Genomic DNA, 25175 nt, shown 5'->3' with positions numbered 1-25175 from the left:
AGGCGGGTGCTATTCCTGGGGCCAGACTGCATCTTCAATTTCCGTTTCAGATTCAGCCTAACTGCACTGAATTTATTTGTAGTTGCTCAAACAACACGCTGGCCATGTCCCAGAGCTGTACTTGGATCTATCTATCTTCCCTTTCTTTCTCTATTCCACTCTTGCGAAAGTGACTAGGAGCGTGGGTTCTAAAGCGCGCTCGCTGTCACGTTGTACGAACCGCGTAACCGCACATTCCTACCAATCTGGCAGATCTCCGCACCTGCATCCAGCGGAACTGTCACCTGCGCTTTCGAGAGTCGGTTTTCGTGCGATTTTATTAGCATACAGCGACGCCTCTTCCTGTGCAAGCAATTGATTGGATTTGCTTGATCGTCTATCATCATAGATGGGATCCGAGAATCCTCCCGCCGGAAGGCCAAAGATGCCCGGCTTCACAGATTCGTTCTGGTCCACGGACTATGCAGGAGGTCTGGGGGTGCTCTTTCAGAAGCTTCAGCAGGGCGTGGTGGAGAACCAACAGGTGCTCACAATTGCGAGCATGAGGGCAGATGCGGAAGAAATGTACAGCGACCGTCTTGGAGATATCGCACCGACCATTGATCGAATGACTGGCGGGTTTGCAAGAGATGATGGCGCAAGTACGAGAAAGGTACGAGTCAACTTCGAGCTTGGATCCATCCAACATCATTGCTAACGCTTTCTCCTGTGTAGGCTTACGAAGGCGTCCGAGGCGAGATGGTCGAAGCCTCCAAAAACCATCGAAAAATCGCTGACAATATCCGCGAACTCGTGGTCAACCCCTTCTCGAGATGGTGTGATTCGCACGCTGCACGGATACAGAATTCGCAGGACGACCTGCAGGCTAAGATCAAGGCGCATGACAAGCAAGCAGAAGTGGTCAAGAAGCTAAGAAGCCAGTACTTCAACAAATGCAGATTGGTCGAAGATCTCGAGGAGGAGAATAAGATGGCATTTGCTGGGCCAGCGAAGGAGAGTCCCAAGCCACAAAGCCCCCCACCGCCAAAGATTGTCCTTCCAGAGGATGAAATCGACGAGTTACCTGTCGAGATCGGAGACGTCACATATCCGCCTGAAAAGCTGAAAGTGCTTCTTACCGACATGCTCGAGAAGATTCCCCTGGGTGAACACAAGGTTCCGATATTGGGTGTATATCAAAATGTGTCCGCTGGTACGGATATTACCGATTACATCCAGAAACACATGAACGCGTCGAGTGTCGGGTACGCAGAGAAGATTGGACAAGATTTGATTGATCGCGGATTCTTGCGCCTGATAGGAAACATGGGCAATACATTTGCCAATAGTTCACGAATGAAGTATCAGTGGAAGCCGCGGGCGTTCCAGCTCACCGGTGTACCAGAGAAGAGAAAGCCATTGAGCAGATCGACTACCGGTGCGTCGGCAGATGGAATCTTGGAGTCGCCAACAGTCGGTAACATCACCGAGACCCTGCAGAGCTGGAACCCTTTGAACAACCCATTCCCCAACGAGACGCCGGCGGAGCGGCTGAAGCGTGAGGCCCACGAGGCAGACGAGAAATACAAGGCAGCCGTTCGGAGACTTGACCTGCTGAGATGCAACCTTGAAGAATCGATGATGGACCATCTCAAATTCCTCGAGCGATGCGAAACAGATCGTCTGAAGGCCATCAAGTCTGTGATCCTGGACTTTTCGGGTGCTATCAGCAACAGTATCCCATCTTTCCAGAGCCAGGTTGATCATATGATGCTGTACCAGGAAACCATCCAGCCACTGGGAGACTTGCGATATCTGCTCGAGAACTACAGGACAGGTGCATTCATCCCCAAAGTCACACCTTACGAAAACTATTACGGAAGCGTGGATGATCAGACTTTTGGTGTTGACCTGGAGGCAAGAGCGAGAGCGGATCGAAAACGAGTGCCCATCATTGTCACTTCTATACTAACATTCCTCGATAACCATTACCCTGACCTAGAGGGAGACGAAGCCAGGCGGAATATCTGGCTGGTGGATGTCCCATTGGCAGCGACTCATCACCTACGAAACCAGGTCAATAATGGTGCTCCAGTGCCTCGGGAGGTTCTTGAGAAATATGAGATGCCCATCATTGCGAGTTTGCTGAAGTTGTACCTTCTTGAGTTACCAGGTCAGTCTATCCTAACATTTAGTAAAAGAATGACCACTGACTCTCGGCAGATTCGCTTGTCTCTTCTCAAGTGTACGAAATCATCAAGACGATCTACGCAACGACATCCGACGCAATCCCAAATCCCATCTCCACCGAGTCAGTTGACGCTTTGCCGAGAATCAAGGTCTTGCAATCTACCCTTGGCCAGCTTCGCCTCAATAATATTGCCACTCTCGACGCCATAACCACACATTTCACACGTTTGATTGACCTGACCTCAGCGGACGAAGCCTATGTTTCGGCACTTGCCACTGTCCTAGCTCCATGTATATTACGCCCACGGACCGAGAACTCCTTGACCCTGGAAGAGCGGCATGCGTATCGTCTAATCCGTGACCTGTTCGACCATAAAGAAGCCATCTTCGGTGAGCTCAAGCGGCAGTCGTCCACGCTGTCAGGATCAAACAGTCTATCCCACCGTCAACGTGCCGTCAGCACTACAGATGAAAGCTCTCGACGAGCAAATATGGAGGCTCGCGCACGGGCTATCACGGAACAGAGAGGGCAAAGGCAACGAGAAAAGTCGCCCGCGCCCACGAACCGACACAGGCGAGATAAGAGCACGGATGGGAGCGTGGGTCGGTTCCCCGTCGTGGCGAGCCCCAGACCCGATGGGAGTCATGGACGAAGCGTAAGCAGTGTGGGCTTGCCATCTGCTACGAAACGAGGCAGTCTCGAAGTCCCTGGAAGCAACGAGTCCTCGCCAATTCAGACACGGAATCAGAATGCAGTAGAGAGGAACGCAGCTACTCCGCCAACGGCACGAAACCTTGAGGGTCTGGTTTCAAGTACAGTCACCACCAACGGCCAAAGCCTCAGCCACGAGCATATGCTTTCTTCTCCAGATTCGATCACAAGCGCGAGCCTGAATCTACCTGGCACATTCAGCGGAGGAGGGCCGGGCCCGCACATTCCGCCACCACTAGACGATGATGATCATGATCAGGAATCCGACACCTCCCCGGTTCCTGCACCTACAAGCTCAAATGCTGGATCACGGCCGGGATCACTCAAGAGAGTCGCAGTGACAGGTGACCGCAAGCCAGTCGGTGTGTCGAGATCGGCAGTTTCAGGGAGCCTGAGCAGGCGACTTGGCAACTCGGGGGTTGGTAGTGGTGACATGAACGAGGATGCAGGCACAACCCATCCTGCAGCAAGCGGCCAGGCGCACGGCGTCCAGCTTGTTGACAAGGCTATGGATGACTTCTCCTAATCGAAATTATTAATAACGAGACAGCCACGTGTTGTATGAAGGGACTGGGACTTTGTCAGCGTATACTGGGAGTTTGTCCGGGATGGTCAGTTCAATGTAACGAGAACCAAGAGATTTTGTGCATCAGCTACGGAAGCAAGCCCTGGATGACATTCGGATTACTATGTTGTGGCGGCAAGGGGGGACGCTATATTATGGATGTTCCCTCCTTTCAGGTTCCAGTCATAGGGCAGAACGGACGAGAATTTCTTGATATGATGGACACGGCACTGAGGGAGGAACCTGGACAATGCAGACATATGATAGTAACGACTACATATCGAGCGAACGCCACCAATTCCTCTATCCCGTTCCCGCTACTAACAGCTACTATATATAAGCTGCTTGATCTCCTCTGTACAAGGACCAGATATTCTGTCTCCATTGTGGAACGTCTTTGTGGGACTGTGTCCTTGCCTATCAATATAAGGTCTGAGGGGATTTATTTGCCTTGCCCTTCTTTTGGCTAAGAGGTCAAACCACCTCTGCATTTCTCTCTCACATCGTCCATTCCGTGTAATGGTACCCCAAAAATAAAAGGAAAGACCCCGTCTGAGGAGGTGGTACATTAGGTATATCATCCCATAAACCAGAATCAGGACAAATCCAACCACATCGAATCCAATTCAATCAAGTTTGATGCTTCTCCCCCGTTTCTTTCCAAGAGATATTAATTGCGCTCAGGATGTCAAAAGGTGTCATTTGCTCCATCCTCACATGCAGCTGAAGAGTGGCAGCTCGACTCAAACACCATGTTCCGCTGCTTTGTTTGCTGTTGTCCCCATGTCCAGCATATCCATCACCAAGAAAAACATTCGCATACCAATCTCCAAAGCCCAAATGGAAAGAAAAGGCTTTACACCCTCATGTCAAGATGAGTATCAAAGTCGATCTCCTCGCCCTCGGAGCTCAAATCTGGGGTCATGACACCGTTTTGCTGCATATTTGCGTCGACATCATCTGCGACATCGTCGTCTTCGGCCTCGCTGAGAGAGTCCATGCCGATTCCACTGTCATACCGTCTCCTGCCTCGCTTCTTGAGGATGCCAGCTGCAGGGAATGCCGAAGCCGAGGCTGAAGGCAGCAGAATCGACGACGAGCGGTGGTGGCGACGGTGCTTTTTGCCCCGGGACAATTCGACGCTGCCCTGGACGTGATCGTCTGCGTGGTCGCTATCCGTGTCGTCGACCTGTGAGAATTCGGAGAATCGCACCACGCTGGCCGGCGTCATGGGTCCTTCGCCGCCGGGTATCTCGTCACTGCGCATGTCGTCGCTCTCCAATTCCCAGTTCGCGTGCCGCACCTTGGCACCCCGGATGTATTTCTTAATGTCTTTCTCAAATTGCATGTGGGTGCGGAGCTGGTCTTGATGATTGCGTCGGAGGATCTCTTCGTTCATGGCGCTTTCGTCTTTCCAGTTCGCTTCGAGTTGGGTGTTGATGTTCTTCAGTTTCTGCACCCGGGCATTCAGCGCCTCGACTTCGGCTTGGTGCTCGCGATCCGACACGCTGAGCTGGCTCTTGAGGTTCTCCAGCTGCTCCTTGGTGTCTTCCGAGTACTGGCGAGCCGCGGACAGGGCCGATTCGAGTTCGTTGATCTTTTTCAGTCGCTCGACGGCAGATTCTTCGGCCGCCCTCCGCCCGCGCGTCTCGGCTGCGACTTTGGCGTCCAGATCGGAGAGTTGCTGGGCGAATTCCGCCGTCGTCGCGGCTCTCACGTCCTGTAGTCGGGAAGCTTGTTCCGCTTCGACCAGCTCGAACAAGTCCTCCTGGCGTTTGACTTCTCGCCGCAATTTCTCCATGGCTGCAATGAGTCTTTGTTTGTTGGCTTCGTGCTCCGCAGCCTCGCGCTCGAGCGCCTGGGCTCGCATGCGCTGCTCGAGCATCTCCTCGGCGTTCTTGTCGATGGCGTCCTCTAGTTCTTTGATTCTATTGTTTGCTTTTTCCGCCGCAACCAGTGCATGGTCGAAATTGCCCCGCAAAGACCGCTGCTGTTCTCGCATCGACTTCAGCTCGGTCTCACGGTCACGCACTTGCCTGGCAATGGCTTTGAGTTTTGACAGCATTTCGGGCATGAGGCGAACATAATTCAAGGACATGACCGTTTCCCCGGGAACGGCCCGTTCGAGCTCGAACCGCATGTTGCGGAAGTGTGTCTTGATGCCGGCGATACATTCATTGGCATCGTCGCTGTCGCAGGGAAACCCGAGGGACTTGATTTCGGTGGTCAAGGTTTGCAGCGCCAGTTCGGCTTCCTCGGCTCGATTGATGGCGGCGTGGAGTTCCTTGGATATTTCTTGAGTGGGAATCTCAGGGCGGTGAGGGTTCGTCTGTGATGCGCTGAAAGAACGAGCAGGTGAGTCCGCAAAGTGTATGGTGCTCGTGAAAGAGCCCTGGCTCGATCGGAAGAGAGCTTGCTTTTCCTGTCGCGCAGACTCGAGCTCCAGTCCTACAGCGGCGTCATCCTCTACATCGGTGGTGTGGTTTTCGTTGCCGGCGGAGTCATCCTCATGGATATGGAAGCCCTCGTCTCCATCGCTGAAACGCGGTGAGCTGGTGCCGCCGGGTCCAAAATCGTCGTCGTTGGACCTCTGGGTCAATTCTGCCACTTCGGCTTCCAACTCGGTGATTCGCTGCTGGCTCCCGACCGGGTCACATTGCAGGAGAGAGACCTCACGGAGCTTCGAAGCTTCCAACGCGTCCTTGAGAGCTTGGAGTTCCTTGTTCTTCTGCTCGAGTCGGCGCTGCAGGTCGTCCTTGGACTTGTGCTCCGCGTGGTACCGATTCATCTCGTCGCTCAGGCCATGTCGCCGAATCCGTCTGGTGGTTCTGGCGTCGAGCACTTCGCGGAATGGGGTGAATTGGATCTCGTCGTGGTCCCTGTACCGGGTGATGGCCGGGGTGGACACTCTTCTGAGCTTGGGGGTTTTCAGGGAGGCCTTGCCCACGGCGGGAGTCAGACCGGTTGTTCCATGAGCGGGGAGTGGTTCAGAGAACCGGGCTCTCTTCTGAGGTCTCTTTCTGGAGGGCGTTATTGCCTGTGTCGGTTTGATGGGGGAGATGGCGTCGCTCGATCTCTTGGATCTGCGGACTTGAGCTGTCCCTGTCGAGTTGTTGTCGGCCATGAGGCTGCGTAGGTGAGATCATACGAGGATGATGAAAATAGCAACAGCAACAGACTCATCCAAATGCAATTGTTGGGAGAAAGAGAATACGACTTTTTGTAGAAGCAGGAGGATTTTTTACAGCTCGTGGTCGGAAAGGCGGTTGCATATACATAAACAAACGGGTGGCCGAAAGAGGCAGCGGACCAACATGTTTCCTAAAGCGGTCTAGTCCGTCCAACCGGCTGTAGCGGGTGCGCGCCAAGACGAGGCTGTCTAGCCCCAACGCGTGAAAGCGTGTTTCAACTTTGGCACGTATGTTTCCGCATTATTGGTTCTGGGCTGTCGTGGCTGCCTACGAGGTTCTGAGTACGGGGTGGGGGAGTGGGGGAGGGTCCATCTGTGAGCAACTACGAGGTGCTGAAAGACAACGACTCGCCGTCTCTCCGAGTGCCTCTCTCTGCCTGTACCGAGTAGAGATGCTCCTACAGCCGTTCACCCAGGGATACGAGACCCCGGCTGTCTGAGCCTCCTTCAGCGGGCTGCGGCGTGATTGCACGTGGCGAGAAGATTGAGGTCGTTGTTTCTCCTGCTGACAAAGGCGGAAATGTTTTCTTTTTGTTGGTTGGCCACCAAGACTTGATTCAGCCTTGTGGTCAAAGAAACCCTATTCCATCTTTGATCAAACACGTGACAAAGGTTTGAACAACTTGATTCGAGGTCGCTGAACTTCTGGTATCTTTGTGGAGGATCTTCTACTCTTGCGTCGGCCATGCATTGGCGATGATTGTGATGCTAACCCTCCCACCGGAAGTTATCACTTATGAAGCCGCCGGATGAAGAGGAACGGATACTCTTCACCACCTCAGAGGAGGACGACCGCGATAAAGCAGCAACCTATGGAAAAGAGTATGTCGCACTAGGGTGAATCACACATATGAGCTTATTCCACTGGTGGTATGATGCATGGTCAATGGGGATAAATGTGGCAAGACGTCCGGCAACGCGGCCCCGGATTCGGCGATTGATCTCCGCCAGAAAGGAGACGCTGTACTCGGTACACCAGTATATATACGCGGCTGTGTGCAATGGTCGGGCTTAAGCGAGCAGTGACGGTGGATTATTGCCAGCGATTCGGTCGTTCTTCGTCCCTTTTCATTGAGCTCAATCACACGCGTGTGCAGGACTTTGTCGTTTATCGGTTATCTTTGTCGCACGCTTCTCGCCGCTCGCAATGGCCATCACGCCCGGACAAGCCCCGCTTGAGGCAGATACTTCCGGCGACCAAGGCCAGCACGCCCATAGCAACGGTGTGAGTACAACAAATGGCGTTAGTACCCAGCCAGACTTGAATGGGGTCAAATCTGTGCCCCTGCCCCTTGAGAAGCCGTTGGCACAACAAGTCGAGCACAATCCCAAATGGGTGGTCATGGAAGACCACGTGCTCTGGAAACCGCAGAAGAAAGTCAAAGTGATCAGTATCGGGTGTGGTTTCAGCGGCTTGACCTTGGCCCACAAGATTCAACACAAGTACAAGCTCGATGACCGGATCGAGCATACTCTCTACGAGAAGAACAGTGATGTGGGAGGAACTTGGTTTGAAGTAAGTCGAACAGCTCCTCCCTCTCTTGTTTGATTGGCCTCGGGGAGTATTGACGACATCCCACAGAATCGGTACCCCGGTGTGCTGTGCGACGTTCCGGCCCATATCTACACGCTCTTGGATGTCCCCAACACCGAGTGGCCGGCATTCTACGCCACGGGAGGCGACATCGAGGACTATCTCCGGAAAATCACCAAGGAACACAATCTCGATCGGGACGTGGTCTACAACTCGAAGGTGACTTCGGCCATCTGGAACGAGGACGAGGGGCTCTGGCATGTGACGGTCCAGCAAGGGGACAAGACGATCCATGACACTTGTCAGATCCTGATCAACGGATCTGGAGTCCTCAATGCCTGGTCATGGCCGGACATCAAAGGCCTCTCGTCCTTCAAGGGCGATCTCCTGCATTCGGCCGACTATGCCGAGTGGGCCAAGAAGCCCGTGTTCGATGGGAAGCGTGTGGCAGTCATTGGGAACGGCTCCTCGGCCATCCAGATCGTCCCCGAGCTGGCCAATGTGGCTTCTCACCTCTACAACATTGTGCGCTCGCCCACTTGGATCTCCGCCCCGTTTGTGGAAGAGTTGTCGGGTGCCCCCGGGACCAATCCTCGGTACACGGAAGAACAGAAGGAGGCGTTCCGCAAGGACCCTCAGAAGCACACCAAATACAGACACGATCTGGCACACGCGTTCAACCACTTCTACGAAGCGCTGATCGAGGGCTCCGCGGCCAACCAGGAGGCTCAACGACGCACAAAAGCCCTGATGGAGTCGCGTATAGGTGATCGGCCCGAACTTGCGGAGCTCCTGATCCCCAAATGGAGTCTTGGATGCCGTCGTCTGACCCCCGGAAACGGGTATCTCGAAGCGATCTGTTCTCCCAAGGTCGATCTGGTCGTGGGGAATATTGACACGGTCACCGAAACGGGCATCACCATGCAGGACGGGAAGCAGCTGGAACTTGATGCCATCATTTGCGCGTACGTCACGACTTGTCCAATGGAAGAAATGAATCGTCTCGGCTAACTCGTGGTGTTTTTCAAGGACCGGGTTCGATGTCTCGTTCAAACCGAGGTGGGTTCAAGAAGGTCGCGATGGCCGATCGTTGGCCAAGGAATGGGAAGTCGACGCTCAAGGCTATCTCTCCCTCTGTGTCAGCGGTCAACCAAACTACTTTATCTACAACGGGCCGTGCGGTCCCGTCGGGCACGGCAGTTTATCTTCGGCCATTGATTGGGAGGCCGAATACATACTGAAATGGGTCAACAAGGTTGCGCAGGAGGGCATCAAGTGAGTATTTTGTCTGCTGCGGTTGTCGTCTTCTCTCCTCGCTCGATGGACTGTACAAGTGGGATTTCATCGCCGCAAAAGAAAAAAAAACTTTACTGAATACCCGCACAAAACAGATCGTTCAACGTCAAGCAAGACGTCCAGGACGAATGGAACATCTACGGCGACGAGGTCCTCAAGCGCACCGTCTGGACCAGCGGGTGCAAGAGCTGGTACAAGAACGACCTGGGCCGCATCTTTGCCCTGTATCCCGGCTCGATCCTGCATTTCAAGGATCTGATCGAAAACATCCGCGCCGAGGACTTTGACATAACCTATCAGAACAAAAAGGTATCTATCTCTCCATTCCCTTCACTCGTGTAGGGATTCGCCCCCATGTGTTCCACATGATGCTAACCATGATCGTCCTTGGGTTGCAGAACCGCTGGGGCTTTTGTGGCAATGGGTTTACTCAATTGGAAATCGACGGGGGAGATCTCGCGTACTATATCAAGTGATTGCATAAAATGTAAAAAGGGGCCAACATGAAAAAAAAAAGGGGGGGGGGGGGAGTAGTAAGGGGAGCATACAAAGCCTCTGGCCATGCACAACATTTGGCGAAGGAAGAAGGGAATGAAGGGATGAAAGAGTGGCTTAGCTACCACCAGACGGTTTACCGTGGCTGTTGAGCGTGTCGGCCAGTGTAGATTTCCTCTCTCTACGAGGAATAGGCAATGACACCGTCCTTCTGTCTGTACCTAGATTGATACCAATCACTCGACGTCGATGCAATAAATCCGATTCCGACCGTAACTACCTAGATACAGCAGAGACCGTGTACAACAGTGTTGCCTGTGTGCCTGTACAGCACCCAACCCGTGGTACCACCTCAATAACGCATCTCATAGACCGTATGTATGTGTGTGTGTGTGTGTGTGTGTGTGTGTGTGTGTGTGTGTTCATATCCCGACCTACACATCTCGATATGTACCTCGATTCCACAAGTCCCGCCAATCCCGCCCATTCCGCCATCCCACATCCCGCCACTCTGCCCAACGCGAATATCCCCCGCAGGACAACAATGTCCGCTCACTGAGATGCGCCTGGCGGAATTTATTTTGCGGAATTTTTGGCATCCCCCACTACACTACTCACTCCTCACTCCTCACTATTCACGAGTCTTCTCTCTACCGTGTCTACTTGGTTCGGAGCACCTGTCCCACTGCGGTGCCATACCATGGTACATGTCCATGCACGTGTTCTGGGTTGATCTGGGTTGATCTAGATCTCTTTTGGCCCCCTCGTGTTTCTGGTATAGTCTGGCCTGGTCTGATTTGGCCCCCTTTTTTATTTCGAGTTGGAGTTTACTTGTGCTTGTTCACCTGCGCCTGTACCTACGCGGCTGGGTGGCTGCGTGCCTGGCTAACCACCAGAAAAAGAAAAAGAAAAAGAAGAAGAAGAAGAAGAAGAAGAAGAAGAAGAAGAAGAAGAAGAAGAAGAAGAAGAAGAAGAAGAAGAAGAAGAAGAAGAAGGGGTAGTGTCTATTGTCTAGTATCCAGTGTTCCCTCCCAACGGCAAATCAGAACAAGGCAATAGCGTTAGGATGGCTACCCACCCCACCTATATTTGATAGAGGATCAGCAAAGAAAGCTCTGGTGAAAGAAAGACAGGGACAGGGATTTTTTCACCCTTGACATTTGCCGGACAACTGGTGAGGAAAAACTCCCACCGACGCGTCTTTTTGCACAGCTCGGCCAGGCCGTCGAGGTCCCACATCTCGCCGATGGGCACGCCCCAGAGCGGCAGGAGGAAGGAATGCAGGATCTCCTGACCCGGCTCGAGAGAGGGCGGCCAGGACTCGAACGTGGGCGAGTCGCTCGCCACGGCGCTGAAGTAGTTGTCGTGCAGGAACTCGACCACCTCCTCCCCGCAGCCCACCCCGGCAAAGGCCAGCTCGTGGAACCCTTTGGTCCGGTACGCCTGCCGCCCCGCCGCGTCGAGCTGGTTGTATCCCGCGGACCAGCCCGTACGCACGAGCAGGATGTCGCCGTACTTGAACTCGACGCCCTCGGCTTCGGCGCACGCGCGCAGCTCCGCCAGCGTGATTCTCCTGGCGGAGAGCGGATCGTACGATTCTTTCGTGAAGGAGTAGATGTCGAGAAGGACGGCGCGGCCAGCTAGGAAAAGAAAGGCCCCAGGAGTCAGTTTCATGATGGATCCGTCGATCTGACGCACGAGAAAGAGACCATGTGCTGTCATACGTACCGATGCCCTGTTTTCCCCATGCTTGGAGTCCGATTCTCGGTGAATTGACAATTTGCTCGCGAGTGGTCTGGGCCATGTGTCAGCACTGGTAGTGCTCGTCGTCGTCGTCGTCGTCGTCGTCAATTCGACCAGGACAAGCCATCAGAGTGCCCGATACATACATTGTTATACCAAACCCAAGATCCATTATGCGAGAAGCCGACCTGTCAAGTTTTGTGCGGATGCTCTGAGAGTCAGAAACCAGAATCTAAACAGCAACATATACGCAACAGGATCTCTCACATGCCGATACCCATCCCATTGCGATCCGCTCTGCGAGTTGAAATCGTACAGGTCGTCGTAGGAGGACTCGTTCAGCTGCTTCAGGCGGTGTTTGAAGGTTTCGCGGCCGAAGAAGGGGGGGTCTGGATAGTCGAGGGGGAAGCTGGAGGAGAGGAATGCCGTGAGTATACACATACAAACAGAGAAGAGGGGGAGGGAGGGAGATATCTCTGTTGTACACATGCAACATGTACCTAGGCCACAGACCACAAAATGCAGCCTCGGACAGCATTTCAATGGAGAAAAAGACACGGCACTGCATGTAACGATTAGAGAACACCTACTTCAAAGCGACCCTCTCGCCCGTGCGAATCAATCTGGCAGCATCCGCGACCCGCCGCGCCGTGAGCAGGTTCAATCGGCCCAACTGTACGCAGAGCGAGAATGCCACAGTACATGTCTCAGTCTCAATCTCGGTTCTCAATCGCAACCCGGGTCTTCTTGATTCAGGGAGCCACAAAGCACAAGTATTAACGAGCGACAGCGACAAACCTCGTCATTCTCGCCCCAGAACCACGCCGCGTGCTTGGGCGCTCCGGGGATTTGCTCCAGATCGGCGAGATTGGGAAAGTGATCCGAGTCAGGGTCGAAGGTAGGCATCTCGAGACAGATAGACGTGCAAGGGAAAAAGATAAAAATAGGCAAAGGAGTTCTCGGTGGCGGGGCGGGAGGACAGGTAAAACGAGCAGGGAGAAAGGAACAATAGATCAGTCTAAAGAAGACTTTCTACGAGCATGAGTTTCCAAGAAAATGGAGGAAGCGTTGTTTGTTCATTCATTCATATACTCGGTATTATATGTAATTAGTTATATAAATGAGGTATATATATACAATCCGTTTCTGGCTAGACCATGTTCCATATTATTGCTACTGAGCCAAAGTATCCACTTTTGCCACGGCCACATACCTACGCATACTCACTTTCCCCTGCTGAAATGTTCCGCTTCCACGAGCGGGCCCATCGTAGTGCGTTTCCAAGAGCTGCTCGCTCATTCGCCTCCCCAAGCTCGCCTGGTTCGCGTCCCAGCACTGACAACCTCGACCCCGCTATGATGTTTGGTGTCAGAAGATCACGCATGCATGCTTGTGGATCACGACACCCGCTCTGGCTGCCTCTGGTCGTCAAATCGTCAGAGCTTGGGGGGGTTCCTGAGCCCGGGTATGCCTGTGATTTCCAGGACACGGCTTTGCTACACAATACGTCCTGTGAACGTCGAAGAGGCTTGGAGGCCAGCCCAGGCACTGCCTCGCCCTCACCTCCTCACAAAGGATGATCGCCTGGAACCGAATAACATCGCTTATGAGAACAATGACGCTCCGAAGCCGTACAAAATGTCAAACTGAGCCGACGCCGGAAGGTACTCGTCATACGCAAAAGGGCTGTAGCTTGCGGCGAACTCGCCATTGTCGCCCGAAGAAAAGACCTGCGCTTGTTCGTCGTCGTCGGCGGCCATCAGGGGAGGGCCGCTTTGGGATTCTGTCGCCCCGACTAGAGCGGTTCCTATGGACCCATTGTCGTTGACGTTGACGTTGACGTTGAAATTGACGTTAATGTTAACATCCCAACCACGCCGGGCCCCGCTTGGACCTTGCCAGGAATCTTCCGTCGGTGTTGCGTGACCAGGGAACAGACAGCTGGTCCCTATCCGACACAACCTCATGATCAGCTGAATGGTCTGCCGGACCTTGCGCGCGACCGGGTAGGAGATTTGGAGCTCTTCCAGCGTCTTGACACAGGTCTTGAGACAGTTCAGCTGATGCCACGCCTCTGCCGTGAGGATCGTCGTTCTGCGATTTCCGCAATGAAGGTTGTCGCCGCAGTGGCAATGCTGAAAATCGCAATCCCACTCAGAGTCCTCGCGTCACCGTGCGTTCGGCGGTAGTCTTGGAGGATTTGTGTCATCTCGATCGCGTGGTGGATGCATGATGCCCGGAAATGGCCTTGTTTCGAGCCCGCGGGGAATTCAGCCATGTGGCGATGCAGCAGAATCACAACTGCACAGTATTTCATGCTATGGTCGACGACAAGACATACGGAGGTGAGTAATGGATCCAAGTCAATGTGAAAATAAAGTCCACCAAGAGACGAAGCGAGAAAATATCATGTACTTACTGAAGGACGGTGATTGCAGGTTGTTGCGTCTCGCGATGATAGTGAATCGACGGCTGGAGATGGGTGGACCAGAATCGAAGCCACTCGTCGAGTTCCGAGAGCGTTTCTAGCGTACATCGTTCCCCGTTTCTGAAGCCAGTCAGTGAGCGATGGGTCTTGCTTCTTGGGCCTTTCTGGACGAGGCCCCGAGTTCGCACCAAAACATGACTTACATTGTATCGCTAATGTGGCCCAGGATCTCCAAAAGAGTAGCCCACGCGTAAGCCATGTCCGTCTCCCACGATCGCTCCATTCGAGAGTATGCAGGGTCGCGGACACCCAAGTCCTTCAATGGAAAACAACAAGGCCGACCAAGATATACCGACCAGAGTCTGACAGATTAATTAGATTGCCATAGGGCTGATGAGGCATCGAGGGGTGGGAATTACCGATCAAAGACGATGCACGCCCAGAAGGTGTTCTGGCGAGCTTCGATATCCAGATCCGTCAAGGACGGGGAACTCAACTTGTTTGTGCCAAAGTGTAGTCCTAGGTCGATCGCTAGCCTACACGCGTTACCTGCGGACGGCAGAAGTCAGCAACGTCTGCGGCTGATGCCGGACGATATCCCGACTTGGTGCATACCTGTTATCAACCATCCTTTAGTGTCCAAACTGAGGGCACAGTAGCTCGTGGACAGGAGTAAGAGTGACTGTATGGTCGTGAGTTGAGGATGCATCAACTCTTCATCGAGATATTGTGTAGCGAGGGCAAGGAGAGGTGGTTGCTTCTCGTCCATACTGTCGTCGTGCGTGGACAGCGCCAGAGCTCGAATAGCCGGACGGTCGGAAATGCGAGCGGCGCTGGCAAAGATGCAGGTGAGAAGGGCCTTGCTCACGTATCGGGTCTGCCTCCTCTCCAGGTCGTGCAAGAATGCTCCTTTGTGGAAGACGCGTAAGACGTTGTCTTGATACTTCCAGTAAAGATTGAGAAGGTAGTCCTGGGTCTCCCGGTCGACCAGTTCTTGAAGCCTAGGATCATCACCGCCAAAGGGCGCACTGTAGGAATTATCCACCAAGGACGAAGACACGCTCTCGGTCAGGTGTAGACTAGATGTAGGTCCAAAAAAGCGGTACTGTCCTCCTCTGTCGCTGTTGAGTTTCCACTGTCGGCCGCACAGACGAGAAATGAGACTGTCCTCGGTGGCGCCGCTGCTTTCTGCTTCTGGAGGAGGCTTCGTGTTCGTCGAGACAGCGTCAGTGGGTGTTGGAGCAGTCAGCGCTTGACTGTCGGAGGTCTCTGTCCGTGAAGCAGCAACTAGCGATTGCGCCGCTGCAAGCGCATTCTGGAGAGCTTCGATACGGTCATAGAGTTCCTTGATGTGGCTTTTGGACGAAGGGCTTCGTGTATTAGATGGCCAGTCAGTCACTCTACTCCCGTCGGCCAGCTGCGAATTGCAGATTTCTTACAATTTTCGTTGGTCTCCCTGCGGCCACACACACGGGACACGGAGCTTCCTGCACGTTCGACAAGTCGGTGCATTGCCGTCACACTGCACAGAGATCAGCAAACACCCCCGGGCGAAGATGATTTCGTTCTCCAGACAGATCCCGACCTTTTTCTTTTTCGATCTGCATCTCAGGCATGCCAGAGCAACCGATCCACCGGAGGGCGATGCCGAGGGTGAGGGCGAAGGCGAGGGCGATGATGTTGAATGGCCTCGCTTGCGTCGCCGTGCGGGTTTCGCTTGTCTTTCCATGCTGGTAACTCTGGGATGTCTGGTTTGAGGCGGCACCGAAACTTGAATATTGAGCGAAGGGACGGCGGTGCTGGACGCTAGACACACATTGCCTGCATGACGAGTAAAGAAATGGTCGAGAGGCGGAAGATGGACCCTTGGGGAAAGATACCGACTTAATTGTAGGGATTGTTACAGGGACGGGGTTGGGAGAGAGCGAAGAGGGAAGCGGGACGCGGGGGTCATGGACGATATGTTGACCTTAACTAGTAACAACGGCTACGGTATGCCCACTGACTTCTCGCCATAGGCGCCCCCAGTGCACAGCGAGGCAGGTAGAAGGTGCCTACAATTAACAAGTGGGAAGAACCCGGGCCCAACTTCTGGGCGCCCCGTGGCCTTTCTGGCGCCCACTACACCTCATCCTTAAAGTGCGTCATGCATGTGTCCCAACTGTCATATCACCATATTCACAGCAAATGCATACTTTGACTCGTATAGGAATGCGGAATAATCGATCGACTGGTTAGCTCCTGAGATCGAGCACCCTAATACATGTACAAGAACCTACAACGTTGAATACACTCAATTCCCCTCATCGCTATGTCAAGGTCATGGGAATGGAGGAATAAGTCTGCCAGCCATGATGCAAATCATCACCAAAGCCGACAGGGTTCCAGTTTGGCAGCCCGAGATTCGCGAAGCCGGGAACCATGCCCTCAGCGTCGCCAACGCCACAGTCGGCGGCGAGATAGTCATTGTGGTGACTTGAAGCCAGGCCCTGATTGCGGTCTGAGGAGGACGGATTTAAAGCCATGCTGACCTCTCGGAAAGTGGGATTGTCTGGGGCAGCAGATCTTGGTCCTGGTCCCGATGCTTGCAAAGTCGGCGTCGGGATTACACTGGACAAAGCCTCCTGGCGAAGGACGGCCTGTCGACCTCGAGCGATGCGGACAGGTCCATCTAGCAGATGGAGAATCTGTCTTCCGGTATAGAACCCGGTGGAAATGTCATCGAGAGTCCGAAGTGTCCGTTCAAACAAGTCCACGATTGACAAACCATGTGCGGGTGGACCAGAGGCGTCGCTCGTGTCTTGGGCCGAAGTGACGCAAATCAACCCGAGGAGCGCTTCGGCGAGGTGTACCACATAGGTGTATCGCTCGGTACGCTTCCACTGGCTTGTTGATGACCACCCGAGCTCGACCGCAGTGATGATCTCGGCCGCAATCTGGACCACCTCCGTCCCCGTCTGGCTCCTGTGGTTGAGACTCAGCAACTCTTGCCGACGAATGCGAAGCCGCGAACTGCGGGCGAGGAGATAGAGACGCAGGCTCTGGTCCTGCACGAAGGCATGAAGTTCATCAGAGCCGCAGCCAGACCCCCATCGCGATGACGCGGACCATCGAAGATGGCCTGGTGCTTGCTGCGATAGCTGCAAGATCTTGTTGTCCAGCCGTGCAACCAGGTTCGAAGAAATTGGCTTACTGGCGCTGACATGGGAGTACAGTTCGTCCCACATCTCGGAGCACGACTTTGTCCGTTCGACACACTCAAGCAGATACGGGACGGGTGACGTCCTAGGAAGTTCGTACAGCGACGAACAGCCTGGATAGAGCATCCTGTCGTCCACGCACGCTGGTAGGCCCACGTCACAACTCGACAGAGGGAACAAGTCGGGTACAGCCAGTGCGTGAGCGATTTCCGAATTTAGACAATATAGACACCAGAAAGTGCGTTGACGATATGTTCTTCCGTAGAAGCCCAACGAGTCTTCTCCCCAGCCTTCGTCTCGGTGCAGTCCCATCGAGAAGCATAAGCGCACGGCGGCTCCTATCGTGGCGTACGCGGCGTTGAGTTTCAAGGTGTACAAATGGTACAAACTCTTGACAAGCATGGCCTGTATTGTGGTGAGGCTGGGTTTGTCCTGCCACGCGGCAAGATTCAGTAGTCTTTCTGCACGACAAACTTGTTGGTACCCCGGGACGGAATCGTCGTTCCCAGAAGACGTGTCAGAGGCCACCTGCGCCACTGCCATGATGAGATTGAGGAGGGCTGCAAACTCTTCCATGGCAAGCTCTCGGGATGCGTAATTGGAGTCGTTGGCCAGGAATGCGGCAAACATCGACCGCATATGGGTCTCGTTGACGCATGGATAGCTTGAATGGACGCTCGTGAAGTAGGTATCAAGACACTGGCTCATCTGATCCACCCCGTCGAGTCTCATCTGTGCCATGATTTCGTCTCCTTCGCTTCTTTCGGGGCCATGCTGAGGAGGACTCATCGTGGTCGTGATGGTGCGAGCGGGTGCTGCGTTGGGAGCTGGCGATTCCATCGAGATGAACCTGTCGTGTCGGGCACTGTAGTCCGACTCGAGAGCATCTTCCAGGGCCTCAAACTGGCCCAGAAATGAAAGGGTGCGCTTGGGTTCAGAACGTGCAAAAGTGTCGGGGCACGGTGCGTCGTGCATGACGCGAGAAGGTTTTGCTGACCGCTCGTAGGAGAACAGGTAGTGGGAATTGTCGTTGGAGCACGCTGAGTCGGTCGTCTTGTCAGTCCCTCCCACTTGCCTCGTAAGACTCGTGAGCTGGTGTTCAAGGAATTTACAGCGTTGCTCGAGCGCCTGGCTTTGAAGTCGCACTTCGATGTCACTGTCGACAGGCGAGGGGAGGCTCATCGAAGCCGAGATATTGACATTGGCCCGCGAGTCATCTTTACCACGCCGGCTCGAAGCGGCGGCCCTTTGCGCCGCCTTTGCTGGCCGACGACCTCGTGGCAGACGGATTCCAGAATAGGCACACTCAGTGGCGGACAGCCGACAGTTCTGACACGGCATCTCTCCAGAGCACTTCCTCTTGCGCCGTTGGCACGCTGCACATGCCTGTGCTGCATATTTGTCTCGAGCCTTGGTTGATGGTTCACTCGGACAAGTCATCCTGATCATTCCAGACGAATAATGTATACAATCAGCCGTCCCCGCGATCTGGGAATGTCACCGCTGTCACAACAGACGATGAACCTGTAGCTGTCGAATAGGGTGTGAGCATGGTGGAAGGTAAGGTATTGCTTGCATTCAGAGGGTTTCTGGAGTGCAAGTCCTGTGCTGGGAATTGGCGGAGGTCGATGGCCGCCTTCGAGCCGCTGCCTGCGCCACTCGTGCGGGATAGCGTGTTGGATCTGGGGCCCTTGACCCCATCTGGGGCATGGATCGATCATGATGGGAAGTCATCCACTTCCAGCCCTTCTTGGCATTGAATTCAACTCGGCGAGTCGGTTGGGGGTTAATTCAGGTTACACCGATCTCCAGAGGATGTGGCCACAGAGGCTCGTCGTCGAGCGCCGACCTCGTGGGAATTCAATCAACTTGGTATCCAGTTTGATGTGCGAGCGTGAAATCACGTGCGGCTACCATTCCAAATATGGTTAGAACATTATCATATGCCCAATGATGGTCTCACAAAATAGCCGAGGGTCCAATCCATGGTCCGTCATTGGCTTATCGTCCTGCCCACTTTGTTTGTGCCTCGCCTGAGCACCAGGAAACAAGTCCGTCCTGGAGTCAGTATATGCCGATTGAATATTTACAGTCAGTCAGTTGTAGTCTAGGGCCACTCGAGGCCGCACAAAAAAAACCAGTCTACATAACGATGCCTCTCAAACAGTCAATCCTGGTGTAACAATTTATTGGCGTGTACCCTGTTAACGCCTTTGCACTCGCGTCCAGCACTCGACGCTTGATGCTTTCTCCTTCACAATTTGGCGCGAGCGAGGTTGAAGTCTGCCACGTCAAGTGCAATCGATGTGTCCAAGTCGCGCGTGTTGACAAACCGTGAAGAGAGCTGATCAAGTGAAGTAACCCCTAGAAGCCTCATCGAAGTTTCCAATTCCTCGCTCAACACTGTATCAACGGGAGTTAGCAGAGATACAACCACATTTAGAGGGGAGTGTCTGACTCTGAATGACCTTGTATACCCCCTCGGTCCCGTAAGCACTCAGACCATACAAGAAGGGTCGACCGAGGCCTACTGCTCTTGCTCCTAGGCAGAGAGCTTTGAGTATGTCCCTGGAGCGCCTGACACCGCCGTCCAGAAGTACTTCGCATTTCGACAGTACCTCGGGGTATACCTGTCTGATTTCGAGCAAAGTCCTCAACGCCGACGGCGACGACTCCAACTGCCGCCCGCCATGATTGCTGAGGTAGATACTCTCGAGACCCATGTCGCATGCAATCTTTGCGTCCTCGGCCGTCAAAATGCCTTTGATGGATATCGGGCCCGTGTTGGCCCATTCCTCCTTGATCCACTGTAAATCGTCCCAGTTCAACGAGGACGAGTGAGCGCCCCGGAACACATAATCCTCGCTTTGCTCTGTTGGGGGAGGCCCCCACATTGGGACGTATGGCTCGTTGTTCTCGGCGGCTTCCCTCATCCGGTTCCTATCGTCGTCTTCGCGGATGCCCACGACCGGCGTGTCGACCGTGATGACCAAGGCTTTGAACCCCAGGGTTTTCGCTCGCCGGAGCTGTTCGATGGTGTCTTCCTTGGTCCTTCTGGCGTAGAGCTGGAAAAACAGACATCCGCCCTGCCGTTCCTGCTGTTCCTGCCGTAAGCACTGTGAAAGCTCCTCGTGCGACACCGAAGAAGCATTACTCGAGCAGTAGGGAATGTTGTAGCGTGCACTGCCTCGGACAAGACAGAGCTCGCCATCGGGGTGACCGAGCCGGGCCATGGCGGCCGGCGCGATAAAGAATGGAAGGTTGCTCTCAAATCCAAGGATAGTACGCTGCATGTTGACCCGTTTCACGTCCTTCAGAATCCTCGGGCGGAACAGTACCCGGCTCCAGTCGTCGAGGTTGTAACGCAGAGAATGGAGGTCCTCTGCCGCGGACGAAAAGTATGCCCACGCGCGTCGGGGCAGAACCCGCTTAGCGGCAATCTCGATATCGTTGAGATTGATACATGATTCGATGGGGATCACATCAACTTTGTCAGGTGCATTGGTAGAGGAGGCTGTGGTAACTTGAATCGTCGACGGGTCTATTCTTCCCAAGTGTTTATCTGTTGTAGTGTCAATCTACGCCGTCTTGTCTCCGTCCTTGAATAGATGGCTCACGCTGTGGTAGCTCTTTCTCAATTGTTCCGGGGGGATGAATCGGATTATATTCCTGGGTTGCATCCTGGAAAGTCGTCAGGGCAACAACTCAAAACCCGTAAAGCAACGGTCATATACGTACTTTGCCACCATACCGAAGAATAATACCCGCACCTCCCGGATGGCGGTCAAGAAACTCGGTCACATCGTAGACACAACCTTCAATAACCACCCAGCACGACTCGCGCGTGTTGTGTTGGGCTACCTCGTCTGCGCCTAAAAGTGCCGTGGGAGACATTATATCATCAACTCATCTAGCGAGTGTTCTGTCTGTCTGTCTGTCTGTGAAGGGATTCAGACACTCGCTGTAGGTCCGAAGGTGGTCGAAGTTGTAGGGAATTGAGCATTTGCGGAGTTGTGGGCCCGAGGATATATAGAAAGGGGAACCACACAGCACTATTCGTTCCGCGGGACATTTCTTGGAGGACATTCTCCGTTAGACACCGCCGGTAACCAGTCAAATGCAAAGACGCTGACTGGACAGTTTTAACAGGCCGACGGTCAAGACTAGGGTAGCACGATTAATTTGTCCAAGTCTATACCTCGGCTGACCGAACTCCACGGACACATTGACCCAAGTTCCTCTCCGCACCAGCAGCCAGGAAAAACATGTCTGTTCCCGAAAGAAGAAAACTAAAGCCCATTTCCGTCTTGCGTTTTGCGGCGGCCTCGCTCATGGCAACGGTGCCGACGGCTAAATTGAGCCGCCGCCCAATGCTCAGCACCTTTTCCAGGGCTTCAACGAAGACTGGTTCCTCCCCGTCTCCCCCTTGAAGCCCCAGGGACTGTCGAAGATCGAAGGAGCCGATGAAGCATCCCGTCACCCCTTTAACACTCAGGATTTCCTCTGCATGCCGGACACCTTCAGCCGACTCGATCATGAGGATGATAGCCAGCTGTGGAACCCGCTTTGTAAGGTATTTGGCCACGTCGGAGGTGCGGTCAGTGTCGGCAAATGGGGCCAGGAATGGGCCAAAGCTGCGCTGGCCGTGCGGAGGGTAGAGTGCGTGCTGGACCACGCGTTCAGCCTCTGCACCGTTGTTGATCATGGGTACGATGATGCCCGCGGCACCACAATCCAGGGCCCATTTCACCCATTCCACCCCGTGTGAAGGAGTGCGAATGATCGGGATACATTGACCAGCTGAAGCGGCCACCACTGCTTGAGTGATGGCGGTCGCCTTTTCCGGGCAAATAGGGGCGTGTTCCATGTCGATCAACACCCAGTCGAACCCGGATCGCGCAATGATCTGGCTGCACCAGACGTTGCCGCTGGCAAGGCCGCAGCCCGCCAGGACTTTCTTCTTCTGGATGAGACCAGATAATGTCTGGGGAGTCTCATTGCCGTCGCTGACGCCACTGCCGGTTGTCTGGCCTGAGCTAGTAGCGGAATACATTCTTGAGCTGCCGTCTCGACTTCACTCCCTTCGGTGGTCAGTTCCGAACCATCAATAAATAGTCCTGAACTGGTCTCTGCAGTGTATTGTGATACAATTCCAACTCGGCTCCAGGGCGTGAAAGTAGACCGAGAATATAAACAAAGGCTGACTGGCTTGTCGTCCACTTGTTGCAAGATCCCAGGACAATTGCCAATTATATGGTCGAGTAGGATTCCCCATATGGGGCCGTTGAGAAATGGTTGTCATCCGTCGACTCTAGACTCAGCTGATCCTACTACGGGGAAGGGGAAATCCTCGAGATATTTCCGCCGTAGAAGCGTCGAGCTCAGCGTCCTCGGTACATGGTTGTTATCTGGGGCTCCCAGCCAATGCAGCTGGCCATATTTGGAAAAAGATTATATTGACGACTTCACCGATGAAGGAATATGGCTGCCGCCCAAATTTGATGGATTGATGGAATCGGCCTGATATGGCCTATGGGGGTCTTGCTGCCTCTCAGGGCAGTTAAGTGAATGACATTGTCCACACATGAGACTCCACGTCCTCCATGACCATCCACATTCCTGACGCGGCCGGCATGACAGTCACATGCTTGAGATGTGGTATTCAAGGTATCCTTTCTGTGGGGACCCAGTCTCTATCTCGTCTCGGTCAATTCTCCAACGAGATCAGCTCGATCTTCGGTGTCCGTTTTCTCTCGTAAGCTTCCGTATCTAGACTATGCACAAACGTAGCGTCCTCTCTCTCTCTCTCTCTCTCTCTCTTAAGGCGTCGCGGCTCCGTTGTCCAGGTCTGCAGACTGAACTCGGCAACGTCTTCCATTCATGTCCGGCTAAGCTTTGAAGGAATCACTTCCGAGGTATGGGACGAGGGAGATGGTCTTAAAATTCCATCACTTACTCCGTCTTTTGGCGGCGGTTTTCCATACGTTGCCGACATCTCGCTGCTTGAATAGGGCCGCCTGTCCCACACTAAATCCAGGGACTGGCACCAGCCATCCAAGCTCTTGAGACAAGGCTGCGAAGTTTCTGAGACAGACATGGCTCACGGGGACTAGAACGTCTAGGGAGCAAGGACAGGGACATGGCTGGCTGCAAGTCCGTTTCAAGCTGAAAAAACCCTGATTGGTCTATGCGGAGGTATTGCGGGCGACCAGGCGGAATAAATGCCCCAGGTCCGGAATTTATAACTATCACAACGCTGGCCAGGACAATTTTTATTAAATTCTTCAATAACACAAGGCGCATTGCCACAGCAAACAAAGCGCTTGATCAAGTCCAGGCCATCTGGAGCTCCACTGCTCCAGCTGGTATGCACTTTACGGACTGAGAGTTTTTGGTTCTGGCAGAAAGTCCTCGTGTCAGGCCATTCAAGCAAAGCCACCGAACAGACAGTGTAGATCATGTGCGTCGGAATTTATACAAGGTCATACGAAACTGAATACCTCCCTCGATGCCCATGACTCCACCGGTTTGTTCCCAAGCAGGACCCTTCTTGACCTGGGGTCAGGCGATGGGAGAGGACGTCGCACCACGTCCACAGTCGCATGTCTTGGGATGGTGGCTGTGGGAGCCGCGAGAGCCGTGAGTCGTGAGTGCTGAGGAGAGATGTTACATTCACCTCCGGGTGTGATACATAAGACTAAGAGCTGGCCAAACACCTGTCGCCGACCTACCTGCTTTGGTACCAAACAATCTCCCACCCAGACCCTGTGGTACGTTCAACTTCAACTCAGCAAAGATGTCTGCATCCGCGCAGCAACTTCACTTCGAGCCCCTGCACCCGAGGTTCGTGGCCGAGGTGCATGGCATGGACTGGAGCAAGCCGATTCCCAACGAGACGATCGAGCAGCTCAAGAAAGGTATTGCAAAGTACGGGGTGTTGGTGTTCCGCAAGGCAAATCTGGACAACGAAGCGCACGTCGCATTCTCTCGACGCTTCGGCAACCTCGACTCGATGCCGCTGGTCCACGGGCGCGGACGCGGGCGGTTCCCACACCTCCCGGCTCTCTTTGACATCTCGAACCTGGACGAGAAGGGCGAGGTCGTGCAGACGACCAACCGAGTAGCGGCGCTGATGTCCAAGGGCAACGAGCTCTGGCACGCCGACATGCAATACCACCCTCATCGCGACAAGTACTCGTTCCTGCGCGCCGTCGAAATTCCTCCGCCGGGCTGTGGCGGCGAGACCGAGTTTGCCGACTCACGCACTGCCTACGAGACGCTGAGCCCAGCGATGAAGGAAAAAATCGACCACCTAGTGGCCGACTGCTCTCTGATCCACAACCGGCGGTTGGCCGCCCCTGAGCTGTACCGCGACGTCGATCCGTACGACTGGTCCGTCTCGCGCTGGAAAGCCGTCTATCCGCACGAAGATAGCGGACGCATGAATCTGTATGTGACGAGCTACGCCTACCGCTTCGACGGATACACCATCGCCGAGACGCAGAAGCTGGTGCAGGAACTGATCACCCACGGCACGCAGCCGGACAACGTCTTCAAGGTCAAGTGGGAGCAAAACGGCGACTTGGTCATGTGGGACAACACGGCCGTCTGGCACCGTGCGCTCGACGACTCCCAGTACAAGTTCAAGTATAAGCGGGACATGCGCCGCACGAATACATATGACGACGGGCCCTACGCCTTTGGCGAGAACGATCCTGCCAACGACTGGAAGGTTAATGTGCCACTGGATCCGTTCGAGGCGGAGAAGAAGAAGAAACTACAGGCTGACAACCACGGCGGCGCTGTGGCCGGTGCTGTCCCAGAGGTATCGGCCGCCGCATGA

At 54.1% G+C, this 25175-nt stretch overlaps 9 protein-coding genes across 9 annotated transcripts; 3 read left to right on the top strand and 6 right to left on the bottom strand.

The window, feature by feature from the left end:
* Positions 1–424: 424 nt before the first annotated feature.
* Z517_03778 (uncharacterized protein) lies at positions 425–3407 on the top strand (the record flags this gene model as incomplete). Its single annotated transcript, XM_013432882.1, has 3 exons — positions 425–652; positions 715–2152; positions 2203–3407. 3 exons carry the CDS (start codon positions 425–427, stop codon positions 3405–3407), a joined length of 2871 nt encoding a protein of 956 aa, XP_013288336.1.
* Positions 3408–4302: 895 nt separating this feature from the next.
* On the bottom strand, positions 4303–6570 carry Z517_03777 (uncharacterized protein; the record flags this gene model as incomplete). Its single annotated transcript, XM_013432881.1, has 1 exon — positions 4303–6570. One exon carries the CDS (start codon positions 6568–6570, stop codon positions 4303–4305), a length of 2268 nt encoding a protein of 755 aa, XP_013288335.1.
* Positions 6571–7783: 1213 nt separating this feature from the next.
* Z517_03776 (uncharacterized protein) lies at positions 7784–9942 on the top strand (the record flags this gene model as incomplete). The annotated part of the gene is made up of 5 exons (XM_013432880.1): positions 7784–8152; positions 8219–9135; positions 9200–9445; positions 9562–9775; positions 9865–9942. 5 exons carry the CDS (start codon positions 7784–7786, stop codon positions 9940–9942), a joined length of 1824 nt encoding a protein of 607 aa, XP_013288334.1.
* A 1102-nt stretch (positions 9943–11044) lies between these two features.
* Positions 11045–12610, bottom strand: Z517_03775 (uncharacterized protein; the record flags this gene model as incomplete). Its single annotated transcript, XM_013432879.1, has 5 exons — positions 11045–11756; positions 11851–11915; positions 11972–12113; positions 12295–12377; positions 12503–12610. The coding sequence occupies 5 exons, from the start codon at positions 12608–12610 to the stop codon at positions 11045–11047; spliced, it is 1110 nt and encodes a 369-aa protein (XP_013288333.1).
* A 698-nt stretch (positions 12611–13308) lies between these two features.
* On the bottom strand, positions 13309–15861 carry Z517_03774 (uncharacterized protein; the record flags this gene model as incomplete). The annotated part of the gene is made up of 6 exons (XM_013432878.1): positions 13309–13798; positions 14124–14252; positions 14336–14494; positions 14552–14681; positions 14748–15502; positions 15572–15861. The coding sequence occupies 6 exons, from the start codon at positions 15859–15861 to the stop codon at positions 13309–13311; spliced, it is 1953 nt and encodes a 650-aa protein (XP_013288332.1).
* Positions 15862–16441: 580 nt separating this feature from the next.
* Positions 16442–18673, bottom strand: Z517_03773 (uncharacterized protein; the record flags this gene model as incomplete). The annotated part of the gene is made up of 1 exon (XM_013432877.1): positions 16442–18673. One exon carries the CDS (start codon positions 18671–18673, stop codon positions 16442–16444), a length of 2232 nt encoding a protein of 743 aa, XP_013288331.1.
* A 913-nt stretch (positions 18674–19586) lies between these two features.
* Positions 19587–21226, bottom strand: Z517_03772 (uncharacterized protein; the record flags this gene model as incomplete). The annotated part of the gene is made up of 4 exons (XM_013432876.1): positions 19587–19735; positions 19791–20894; positions 20950–21013; positions 21071–21226. The coding sequence occupies 4 exons, from the start codon at positions 21224–21226 to the stop codon at positions 19587–19589; spliced, it is 1473 nt and encodes a 490-aa protein (XP_013288330.1).
* A 298-nt stretch (positions 21227–21524) lies between these two features.
* Positions 21525–22385, bottom strand: Z517_03771 (uncharacterized protein; the record flags this gene model as incomplete). The annotated part of the gene is made up of 1 exon (XM_013432875.1): positions 21525–22385. One exon carries the CDS (start codon positions 22383–22385, stop codon positions 21525–21527), a length of 861 nt encoding a protein of 286 aa, XP_013288329.1.
* A 1743-nt stretch (positions 22386–24128) lies between these two features.
* On the top strand, positions 24129–25175 carry Z517_03770 (uncharacterized protein; the record flags this gene model as incomplete). The annotated part of the gene is made up of 1 exon (XM_013432874.1): positions 24129–25175. The coding sequence occupies one exon, from the start codon at positions 24129–24131 to the stop codon at positions 25173–25175; it is 1047 nt and encodes a 348-aa protein (XP_013288328.1).

Source organism: Fonsecaea pedrosoi, assembly GCF_000835455.1.
Source record: "Fonsecaea pedrosoi CBS 271.37 unplaced genomic scaffold supercont1.2, whole genome shotgun sequence".
Lineage (NCBI taxonomy): Eukaryota > Fungi > Ascomycota > Eurotiomycetes > Chaetothyriales > Herpotrichiellaceae > Fonsecaea > Fonsecaea pedrosoi.
Note: the sequence above shows the minus strand (reverse complement) of the source record. Positions and strands in the feature narration are given on the sequence as shown.